General features: G+C 40.0%; 1 protein-coding gene across 1 annotated transcript in view; it reads left to right on the forward strand.

Moving 5' to 3' along the window:
• Window positions 1-12,786, forward strand: part of LOC136577884 (dynein axonemal heavy chain 11-like) — a 390,521-nt gene that overhangs the window by 259,432 nt on the left and 118,303 nt on the right. The window contains exons 55-56 of the mRNA XM_066577803.1: window positions 671-805; window positions 12,040-12,213. Of these exons, the coding sequence (XP_066433900.1) occupies window positions 671-805; window positions 12,040-12,213 (309 nt within the window). The remainder of the gene's footprint in view (window positions 1-670; window positions 806-12,039; window positions 12,214-12,786) is intronic.

Below are 12,786 nucleotides of genomic sequence, written 5' to 3' on the forward strand. Positions count from 1 at the left end.
ATTGGTACCCTTTTGAGGTACATAAAATGTATTATTTTACTTTTATTAAATTTTTTTTGGGGGGGGGGCTTGAAAAACTCATCATATCTGCTATTCTTGTTTGTTTTTTAACAGTGTTTACTATACATGAAAAATTACTTTTTTTCTGCAGCACAACCATGATAATACCAAAATTAAATACACTTAGTTTTTAGTTTTTTTCTTTTCACTTTTGGGCAATAATAAAACATTTTTGGAAGATTTTTTTTTTGCATCGCTGTATTCAAAAACTCTGTTTGTTTTCCCATGTACAGAGCTGTGTTAGGGCTTGTATTTTTGTGTATTGCAAAGTGTAAAATACCCACTATAGGTGAGAAACAGCCAGGCACCTGTGCAATGTTAATTTTGTGGGAGTGGCGTTATCAACAAAATTATTTGCGGGTCAACTTTAAGATAACAAGTAAAATATTATTTTTATAAGTATATTTATGAATATCATTATAAAAAAAATCACAGAAATGTGGTTAATGAGGTTCTTTCATGCAAAGCCTGTATTTTCTCACCCTGAATTCAGGCCCGTCGGATAGCATTGTGATTACCAGTTTTATAATATTGAATAATCAAGTTTTTTCTTTTCATCGTTTTTATTAAGTTTTTTGAATTTAAACATTTTTTTCTTTATCATTTAAAGGAACTAGACACCAACATGGCTGCCTTAACAGCTGCCTTCGAAAAAGCCACTGCAGAGAAAATCCGCTGTCAAGAGGAAGTGAATAGAACTAACAAGACCATTGAGCTGGCCAACAGATTAGTGAAAGGTCTGGAGGTGAGGTCCTACAGGGCAGGCTAATGAAGCAACCTACAGAAAGTAGTTCTTTGTTATACACTACTGATCTGGCAATAACACAGGCACTTAGCTGGGAAACTGATGAGCTGAAAGGAATTATATCATTATCATGCATTTATTTTCATGGGAGAAACGTATTTCTGACCTTTCTACATTTTCAGTACATCTTTGTTGAGCTTCAGCGGGAACATGAAACGGTGAACCTAAACCAGAAGCCATAAATTTTGGAATATTAAGTATTATGTATCTGCCATAAATGTGATTAATTAAAATGCAAGGAGTGCTAATAACAATAAAACAATGTTAATGGTGCTTTTAAGGACTGGTTTGTCTGTGGAGATGTTGTCACTTGGCCGGTTGTGTAACTCTTTACATGCAAGCTGACTTCCTAACACATCTCCATGAAATTGGTCATTGGCCATTTTTTCAGTGATGGAAGAAATGAAATTATGTAGCGGATTTTAGTTATTTTTGCTACATTTTGTGTAGGTTACATTTGTGTTGAAAGGATTATCACCAGTCTTATACGAGACATCAGTCCAAATTCAGTCATTGAATGACTAGGGTTCTAGCAATGCTCATTTACAGATGGTGACTTGCCCTTCTATGCTTGACTGCTATTCGGTGTGTTGTTCTATAGTAACAAGATGTGATTGAATTTAAATTACATAAGCAAATAAATAGGGAAGCAATTGCAGACAAACCCAATGCTAAACAGTTTCTCTGCGGTTTTATTTATTGCTTTAGGTTTGATTAGAGTACTTGTAAGGTGCAGCCGGCATTGGGAAATCAAATCGGCAAAGTTGATATTTGCAAGCCTAGCAGTCACACAGGAGCTATTTTTCTTTCTTTTAAAGATAACTGAAAATAGCTCATAAAAGATTTGCTCTAGAATACTCTTATAGATTTATTTAGGAGGAACCGAATAATCTACTGGGCCTGATTAAAGTGAGTTAATCTATAATGATGTCACTGCATTACAGAGTTGTAACCAGGCTTTCACTCACCCAAGAAGAAGAATATATTTGCTGTCCTAAGCCCGTCCCTAAATACCCTAATTAAATCAGAGCGACATGTTTGTGGCAGCCTACAACCCAACATCTAGGTCATATGCTCCACCAGCCCCCCCTAACTAGGTCCTCGCTTTGGCAGATGGCAGAATGTCAGTGGTATGTTGTCTTTCCTTCATGGGATTCAAAACTTTTTCTTGCATCACCAAGTTGCTACACTCACTGTACAATGATACAGAAAGGGCAATGAATATGTATAGAACTAACTTAATTACTCATCCGCACCATATACTAAATAAATAGATTTTATTTACAATTTGATGAATCTGTATTTCCGTATAGCATTGAAAAGAGAAAAAAAGAATCATGATGACCTTGTACATCCATTTAGTCTGCCTTTTTATTTTTAATTCTTGCATGGTTTTTCATGTTTCCTTTACATTTCACATGAATCTTTATATTGTAATTCTGTGACATTTTTAACCCCTTAAGGACCAGGCTGTTTTGTACCTTAAGGACCAGACACTTTTAAGGGATTTTACCCATGTGGTGGTTTTACTGCCCTATTTTTTTCCTTCAGCTATCAAAATTATTTTTGCTGCTATTATTCCCCCATGATATATAGGGTGATTTTTTAATGGCTTTTTTCACTGCCTTTTCTTCCGTATTTTCAGTTTTATTGAGAGTAAACGGCTTAAAAAAAATGTTTTTTTTGTTAGGATTTATAGTTGCTGTTTTTTTTGTAAATTAGTATATTTATGCTAAAGTAAAGTATGGGAATGGGTTCCTCATTTTGTATCGAACGTTTTGTTATATAATTTGTGTAGTTTTGGATTACAAGTTGCATGTGGTGACATTTTTTTTTATTATGCACTTTTTCACTGTAGCTGGGGCATCCATAGGAGCCCCAGATACAGGGAAAAAATATCCCCCTGTAGTGACAATGGTCACTGGCAGAGCTTATCAGGGTCTTTTAGGATCTTGCAGGTCTGCTGTAACAAGGGGCATCCGGCGGTCACATGCTTGTCGGGTCACATAGTGGAAGAAATACTTCCACTTTCACTTTTCAGTACATAGCGCTCATTGAGCACTATGTACCTGGGAAAGGAGAAGGCAGAATTTGGTAAAAACTGCTTCTCCCTTGTCCTCCAGGTTCTCAGCTGTGAATAACAGCTGAGAACTCTACCTGCTCTTGCTTGATTGTAGGAGTAGAGGCTTTAATCTTGCGCTGTATTTTTGCTATCAGTGGGGATTAACGTCCAGGACTAAGTGCCGTATATTTACCACGCTTGGTCCTTAAGGAATTTATGGTCACCCTAATTCTTGGGTGCATTGCCTAAACGTCTTAATGTATTTAAGGGCACAAACTTTTCAGACAACTTATGCTCATGTAATAGCCAGCATGTATCTCATCAATCCTATAATATACTTTCATTAACAATATTTGTTGTTTTGCTACTCAAAATCAAGTTTGAAGTGGCTGCCATTAGGGTCTACCTTCTATGCCCTCTGCAGTCCATTGCCTGTTGTTAGGTATTTAGCTTTTGTACTTACTAGGACAATGAGATGTTTTCTCAGCTATGGGAAAGAGGCTATCTTCACAGGCTGCTCATTGCACTAACAGGCAGATTGTAAGGTCGCTACTCTTGTCTGCTGCCCTCGTGCAGCTCCAGGCAGCTGCAAGCGTCCCTCTGCTCTCTCTGTCTGCTTTCATCCAGTACTGAGAAGGTTAACCAGCTCTCTGGCTCTCAGCTCACCTGTGGGGTTAAATAGGTGTTACTATTCTATTTAAGGTGATCTGTGGCACTTCCTCTGGGCCTCAGAATTGTTGTGTGTTGGTGTGTGTTCTTACACTCAGCTTTCCTTGGTCATCTTCTTCTGTCTTAGTTATGTCTGTATTTCTGTATTTAAGTTCTGTCTGTGCTGTCTTAGTTCTGCCCTGCCCTCTGAGTTCTGTTGTATTCCTGAGTTTGTGTCCGGATTCTATTTATGCTGTCTGAGCTCTGCATCTGTGTTTGTTTGTTTTTTGTTAGTTCCCATTTCTGTCTATAGTTTGCCCCTGTCCTTTCCTGCATCTGTGTGCTCCTCTGTCTACTGCCAGTCCCTGAGTTTACTACCTCATCAGGGATAGTTAGATCCGAGGTTCTAGCGCAGGACTGCCCTTATCAGGGTGATCGCCTTGCTGGAAGGTAGGGGCTTTGCATTCCCTCTGCATCCATGGGTCAGTCACTCCTTTCCCGGCATCAATCCTCCTATCTGAGGAGTCAGCTGCCAACCACACCAGGACCTGTCTAGGCCTGGTTGGTTAGTCCAGTGGATCCCACATTCCCACTCCGTAACACTGATAGATCTGTTTATACGGTGTCTGCAATCCACAATCTCTGTCTCTCCTGCTTTTATATTATGAGTGTGTGCATGTTGTATTGAGTTTACTAACTATTTGGCCAGGATATCAACGAATGCCCATCTCCTACATTCATCTTGGAATAGCAGAGGCAGTGGCGTTACTATAGGGAATGCGGTTGCACCCGGGCCCAGGAGCCCTAGGGGGCCCATAAAGCCTCTCCTCTTCATATAGAGAGCCCAGTACTATGAATAAAGCATTATAGCTTCAGATTTTGCATTGGGGCCCAGAAGCTTCAAGGTACGCCTATGAGCAGAGGGATGGACATTCAAATACTGCTCTGTGTCTGACTGGACCAGAAACAGAACAGAACAAAGCATCAATGGAAGTGAGGGAAAGAAGTACAGGACAGGAAAATGCTCGCAGAATGCTGGAGTTACTACATCCCCCCCACCCACCCAAAAAAAGTGAATAGCAAAAAGCAGAGCAGCAGGAAATGGGGAAGACCATCTGAAAATGAGAACTTAAAAACATGAAACAGGGTGCAAACCACAGCAAATGAGAGGGTAAGGAGAACCTGGTGTATTTTAGACAACTTTTTCAAACCTCTGGTGCTCTTTAAGGTGATCACTGCTGCCATTAGGGTATTGGTGGGGGATGGTGAGTTCCAAAACAAAACCAGTAACGTGTTTCTTTAAATTCAGCACTTTTTGATCTTTACTCTACCCATTATTATATATTTTTTTTTTTATTTCATATGTTTTTGCCACATCTGTTCTTTTCAATGCAGTCTTGATACATTGGACACAAATAGTTGCAGCTTAGTACCACAGATTTGCTCCAACCATTCAACACATTATTTTCCTTAACAAATTGGGCTTGAAAACACAAAGTTGCATAGCAGAAATTTGTGAGAAGGTTCAATTACAATCACATGACTGACATTATAGAATAGTAGAGTTGGAAGGGACCTCCAGGGTCATCTGGTCCAACCCCTCGCTCAGTCCAGGATTCACTAAATCATCCCAGACAGATATTTGTCCAGCCTTTGTTTGAACACTTCCATTGCAGGAGAACTCACCACCTCCCGTGGTAACCTGTTCCACTCATTAATCACCCTCAACTTGCACTAGGCATCTGACTGCACCTTGCGGCTCAGAGTTATGCCTGTCCATAGTAAATGGTGAGAGCATGCACCTATGTTTTATAAATTTACATAGATTATAGTGTGCTTGGATTACTGAACATCCACTAGACATTTTTTCTATGCAATGATTACAGAAGATTCTTCATAAATTAATTGATTTTTACTTACCCCGTGGTTGTAGTACATACTGTGATATAATGTGATATTAATATGTCAGCATAATAGATTTCTAGTCTGAAAATCTCCCATGCTTCAGGCAGATACAGTACATAGATGTTTACTGCTGCTAACACAAGTGTTTTCAATACTTAATGAGAACATAGAAATGATTATTTTAAAGCTACATTCAGGTTGTACAGTTTCTATGGAATCTTTTGAAGGTAACATTTATTGTACCTTTTCACAGTTGTGTAGAATAGGCTCCATTATAAAATCTAATCACAACATCTCATATATATGGCTGAGATTAATGTATATTGTTAATAATAAAATGCTGGTAAATAAAGGGATTTCACATGATCGTATCAATGGTATTAGTGTTCTTGCTATTTTGTCATGTAGTTGATTTATACCTACATTATTTCATTTCTTCTAGATTGATTCAGAATTGTTTATTATTGTATGCAGGAGACATAGGTCTAGACAGTTATTTTTTATGAAATGCATACAGTATGTTTAGTTGAATACACAATTTATTTATAAAGGCATCTATAAAGCAATGCACACACAAAGCACCCATTGTAAGCTATCATAGGCATTTCCAGGATAGGCCATCAATATGTGCTCAGTGAGGATTAGACTCCTAGCACCACAGAGCCCCTATAGTCTGCTAATTGGGGGGATCGCAGGGGTCGAATCCCTATTGATCACACTTTGATGGCCCAACAAAAGGAAGGCATAAGGGCTCCTTCACACGGACGCTCAATTTTCAGCCGCCCACGTCGTGGCCGCATGGCGATTAAACCTACTCCCAACTTTCCGCCCCTTGCCGGTAAAGGGAGGGGGTGAGGCGGGAGTTAGTGTGTTAAACTCCCGCCCCCTCCCTTTGCTGGCATCCGGCAAGGGGTGGAGAGGGGAGGGGAAGGGAGAGGGAGTTTAGCAGAGCTGCTGCTTAACTCCCCCCCCCCCCCACCTCCCTTTTCCGGCAGCTCTAATAGGCTCCCATAGGAGTCTATGGGACAGATCGGTGTATTGCAGCAAAAGATAGGTCCAGACCTATCTTTTCAGTCAGCGTAAAAGCAGCTGACCGGAATGTGCACCGTGTGCAGTATCTTTTCCAGCCAAACCAAAAAATCGTCCATCTGAACAAGTGTATTGGAATCCAATGCTTCAGATTGTCAGAATTTTCGGCCAGCGTTTTATTGTGGCAAAATAGTCGCAATAAAACACTCATGTGAAGCAGCCCTTAGAGCTCAGAAATTTCAGGAAAACACTATAGTTGCCATGTTTCAGTAAGAAGGCTACTTTACTGCAATACCCAACATACTGTAGCTCTGACCATATCCATGAGTACTACAAATTAGATCAATTCAATTGAATGGCGTTAAGGTGCAATATGTGATCAATGAGAATCTAAACCTAGGACCCCTTTCTTTTGTTGACTGTTGGGCACCCAATGATCAAAACCCCATCAGTTTGATAGAGGAAACTCTTTTAATACAACATATCACAATGGTCTAAAACATGTGACTCCTTTTGGTTGCCACATTTTATGTGAGATGAAGTCAGGACATCTCATGCAGCTGATTCCGAGAGAGGGCAGGCACAGGCTGAAAGACGTGAAAAATATGGGGTTTCTGGGTTGCTAGACATGCGAGACAACACAACTGATGGTGGTAGAAATTGGCTAGAGGCTAGAATCTTTCCCTTGATCTGTACTGATGGACCTGCCATGGAGTGTCTACCCTGAAAAGGGCAACCCTACAGTTGGAACCTAAATTGCTTCCCAGTAAGTCCCTAGTTGTATTATATAGGAGAGGGAAAATATGTGGACAGGGTGAAACTGAAAGACACACAAACAAACTGAGGTCTGGGTTCAAGAGTGACAATAGACAGTAGTGGACAGAGATCTGTCTATGATCTGAAGTCCAAAGTCCGCAAAAGGAAAGCACAAAAAGAAACAGTCAGTAGCACTTAAGAAAATACACCTAACCACTGAGCAGGATCGGTATCCAAATGTATTACCGGCAGCATCTGCAAAGAGGAACCAGAATAAATATCTTAAGTGATCCCCTGATAGGCTGAGACTATAGACAGTCCAACAACAGACGGGAGATGTTTCTCCCTTGGCATCCACCGCATTATGACTCTGTGCATGTGACAACAAGTGCACTACATGGTCTGGTGTTAATGCCACACCAGACCTGTACCAGTGTCTAATCCCCAGTGGCGCCAGGACACTCCCACTTTTCACAATAATCATTATCCAAAGTAAGGTAGACTCTAAGACTACAGAGAAATAACAGTCAATATTTGCTGGCTTTAACAAAATATTAGATTATTAGGGATAAGATGGATACAGAAGCAGAGGCTATACTATTACTGTTCCTAGAATCCCATGATCCTGCTTTGAGCCCTGAGGAAAGTTTGCATTTCTCTATATACTTATTATAAGCATTTACAAAATAAGAATTCCTAAAAACCATAAATACTGGCCAGTTTAATTACTAACATTTAGACAAAAGATTGTACCTTGACATTAAATAGTTCGTAAATAGTCTGACTCTTACAACTCCGCCTTCAGACCTAGGCTGCACTGCATCGCTCAAGACAAAGCTGCTTCTTCAAGGTGCTTGCTTGTCAGGCCATAGATCATAGGGATCTGGTAATTGATGTGTCAGGTAGGAAACGTTGTTACATTCTACTAGTTATTTGTTGGATCATTGCTCCCTTGTTATGCGAAGCTGTAACGCTACACAGATACGTTTTCTACAGGAAATAATAAACAACATAGAAACTCTGCATCTAGCTAATTAGTAATGATTATATCCCATATCTTCCTATACCCAAAGAAGAGCACAACACCTTATTATACGAACTACCGCCACCATCATTAGACTAGCAGAATCCAAACAGAGAACCTACAGCCTTACAGCATCCTGGAATATCATTGTTTTTAACCTAGAATACCCTTCTTTAATAATTATAGAATTCCTATATAACCCGTAGATCTATACTGTAGGCACGTTGTAATTCCACGGTCTTCCCCTGCAATACCATCAGAAGTCTGAAGCTGTAGTAAATGAGCAGTTACACATTACAATTTCTAGTTGATTTTTGCAATATCGCAGCAAAGTCCTGCAGTTTTTGCTCTAATTTTCACTGGGGTTGTGCAAAGATCACAGCAATAACCATAATATGACCACTAATGTACTCTTACTAGGTGCCTGTCACTATCTGGGAGCAGCTTCAGTTAGTGACAAGGCTTAGGGCGGCCGCACAAGGGCTTATTTGCGCAGGCAACTTTCACATGCGCAATACCCAGCGAATAGAGCCCACTGATTTTAATGGTTTTATTCTCATGGTTCTTTTTTTTGTGCGCACATTTTGCTTGCAAGAAAAAAGTTACATGCTCTATTTTTGTGGACATTTGCACACCAAAAGGTACCCACAGGGGTCTATGGGGGCACAGATGTATGCGGGGGTATGCACAAAACACTGCACATACACCAGCACTTCGTAAGTTTAATTAGCCTTTTAAATCGGGGTGGAGGTGATTTACGCCTGCCTGTATGAACAAGCGGTGCCTGTGCAAATACGCGCAGGCATGGACGCAAAAAGCACTCGTTCACTGCGCAAATATGTGCAGCCACCCTAAGTGTTACAATCAAGTATTTCAGTAATTTTGCAGCCAAAGTTGTGGCAGAATCACAGCAAAAAATGTTATCTGATCGTGTAAATAGACCCTTAGGCCGGCTTCACATGGGTGTATTTGTGCATGCAGTACACAGAAAAAAGAATCCATTGATTTTCATAAGTTTGTTCACATTTCTGTATTTTTCATGCATTTTGGTTGCACAAAAAAGAAAAATAGAACATGTTCTATTCTTCTACGTATTTGCGTACCAAAGGTCTCCATAAAAGGTCCCCAAATGCATGCGCAATATGCAAGGAGATGCGTGAAACACTGTGTAACTGCACAGGAAAAGAACACATCTGGAACTCATTAAGACTAATTAGCCATTTTAATCGATGCATCTAGGTTTTCTGTACGCAAATCAACATGCCTTGCGATCGCAAAAAGTACTGTAAAATACGACAATGTGTGCACAATAAATCATAGCGCATCCCACAGAAACGCTACGCTAAGGTGTGTGCAAATACGCATACACCCGTCTGAGGCCGACCTTGGCCTACCTTCACACACACAGTAAATGCTGCAGAATTTCTGCAGTGGATTTCTACAGAATTTCCACAGTATTTACAGTACATGGATGATATTTAAAATATATCACCCACATGGGTCAGAAAATTTCTGCACAGAATCCGCAGCGTATTTAACCAACTGCTGATTCTAAATCCACAGCAGATCTAGCATACTGAGGATTTCAATCTGTGAAATACAAAGATTGAAACAGTCACCCAATCCCCAACAAAATGCACACTATTTAGGGGTGGATTTGCCCACTGTGGATTTGCTGTATATTCGCTGTGGATTTTCCACTGCCCACAAAAAAAAATTGGCAAGTGTGAAGACACCGTTAGGTTGGTTTCACACACTCAACTGTAGTCTTGATGCAGTTTTTTAAGCCAAGGCCAGAAATAGATCCAGCAGGAAGAAGAAGTGTACTGTAAGACCTTCCTCTGTATTTCCCATTCCCTTTGAATTTATTGCAGACTTTGGTTAAAAAAAATGCCTCATGAAAAACTGCCACAAAATCTGCAGATTTTTTCCAAATATATTGCGCATTAAAGCATTCCTAAACTCCATCTGTGCGCAGTTTAACATGCCTTGCAGTCATCTATTTAGTTTTATTAACAGCTTGTGGCGAAAAAAGTCACACATTTTTGCACATGGTTATTTTGCAACTTTTTAAAATTTTTATACCATCCTCGCCACTTTTTAGAACACTGAGTGAGACTTGGCGATAGGGGTGGGGCAGCACACAGTACATCTGGTTTACTATATTCTACACCAGAAACTATAGCAGAAATTTATGCTAGCTATTAGTTGTTGTAGACTACAGATTGTGGGGCAAGGACAGCCCAAGGTTTGCCATATGTGTAAGAGGTTTGTGTCTCACACATTCGGAACATTTTCTAACAGCATACATTTCATTAAGACCTTGGTGAGAAATGCTGGTCTTAGTAAATGTGCCCTCACGCATTCGAGAACTCCTTGGCTTCTACACCTGGTGAAAGTAATTGGTCACAAGCACAACACTTACCAAAGACCCACTCAGTTCTTCATACTGCAACAGCCAGGTCCTCTCACAGGGTATCACAGAGAAACCCTCCAGAGCATAACAACTGGTGTATAGATACAATAGCCAGGAGGTTCAGTAAGTTAGAGATGTTTGTCTAGGTTTCCACAAACTCTTCCACGTGTATCATGCACTATGAGTCATCGTGATAAACTGTGCACCGTTGGCTTTCCCTTTTTAAAATGATGTTCCCCATTATTTTCTTCATTTTTGTGTGCACATGTTTGTGCAATTTCATTTCCAGTAAACCAGTTTAGAAATTCCAGGTGGTAAGTGCAATATTGACGACGGCTGCTGGATATTCTGCAGCAAGCAGTGAATACAGATGAAAGACAAGGTCATTTAGTAGAGATCAACAATCAGTAAATTCTGCTCAGATGGGTAGACATGGGTCTTAGCTGAGTTTTTTCTGCTTTTTATATCACAAACATAAAAAAACACCAAAATGGCCAAATTTCATAGGAAGCTATATAAAGAGGTTCTCTGGAACTTTTACTATTGATGATCTATCCAAAGGATCGGTCATCAAAAGTTGATTGGGGTCTGCTACTCAGGATCCTTGCTGATCACACGACCCACTGTCTGGCCTGCATTAGAGCGGTTTTGTACAATAAGCACAGCTCCCATTGAATTTGATGGGAGCTGTGCCTATAGTACCAAACTGGGCCACTGCAATGTTGACAGCGCTACCTGCTTCTAGCACTGTCCACACTGACAATGGGCCAGGTGGTCAGCTGATTAGCAGGGATTTTGAGCAGCAGACCCCCACCAATTAACTATTGATGACCTATCCTGTTGATAAGTCATGAATAGTAAAAGTCCCAGAAAACCCCTTCAACATATTAGTATACCTTTTCAACTAGAAAGAACACTAGATAATCTGGAAGAAAGACCAGAAATAAATATTGCCTTCAGCAAAAAGTCCCATGAGCCAAAGCAAGCATGGCAATCATTGTGACAAATCCCCACATTACTCTATTTAAAGGGTGAGTTTTGTTTGTTTACTAAATTTTTTAGAAATCTTTATATACACTTCATAGAACTAGTTTACCAAACTTCACCAAGCATTTATACATAAGACAGGTCCAGTGGTTGTAGGGTTCTACAGGGTTGGAAAAGTATGGCTGCATTCTTTCAAACAAAGCGTCACACCTGTTCATAGTTTGTGAATGGTGTTTTGCAGCTCCATGGAAGTGAATGGGGCTGAGCTGTAACACCACAAACAACCTGTGGGCAGGGGTGCTGTTTATTTTATTAGTTAATTAACAATACACTATTTTTGTTTGCAGTCAGAAAACGTCCGATGGGCTCAGTCGGTTGCTTTATACCGTAAGCAAGAGCAAACACTGTGCGGAGATGTCCTGCTCACAGCTGCCTTTATCTCTTATGCTGGTTCATTCTCCAAGAAGTATCGTCATGAACTTGTAGAACATTTGTGGTTGCCGTACTTACGAACTCAGAAAGTGAGGATGTGTTTTGTTGTGGCGCATTTTCTAAATTGCTTAATTAGATTGTCTAGGAATATGACATGAATGAAAAATATTAAAGCTGCTATACTAAAACTATTCTATGCAGGTCCCTACATTGTTACACCTAATGTTCATAATGCTTTGAAACAACATGCTTGATTCATTTTCCCTCCAACATGTGCCATAGTGGAAATAACGGTAGACCCCCATGTACATTAGGTAGTCTGCCAACCCTATGTGTTTGGCCAACACTTACCTCATTTAGCATAGAAGCATAGTTTAAGATGAAAATACATTGGTCACCCATCCAGTTAGGGCCCATTATCCTGCAATGTTGATCCAGAGGAAGACAAAAAACTGCATGGTTACCTTAATTCTCATAATTTGAAACCAAGTGTCGGCTTGTTCTCATATAGCAGTTAGAGTGTTTGCTTTACATCAACTTTCTCAAAGATCAGGAACAAGAAATATTATATGTTCTATACTTTTAGATTTTGATTCGGAAGGAACATTTTAACTAGAAACTCAAAATTGATTTATCAGTACATTGATGTTTTCAATTACAGT

The sequence above is a fragment of the Eleutherodactylus coqui genome, chromosome 8, assembly GCF_035609145.1.
Source record: "Eleutherodactylus coqui strain aEleCoq1 chromosome 8, aEleCoq1.hap1, whole genome shotgun sequence".
Taxonomy (NCBI): domain Eukaryota; kingdom Metazoa; phylum Chordata; class Amphibia; order Anura; family Eleutherodactylidae; genus Eleutherodactylus; species Eleutherodactylus coqui.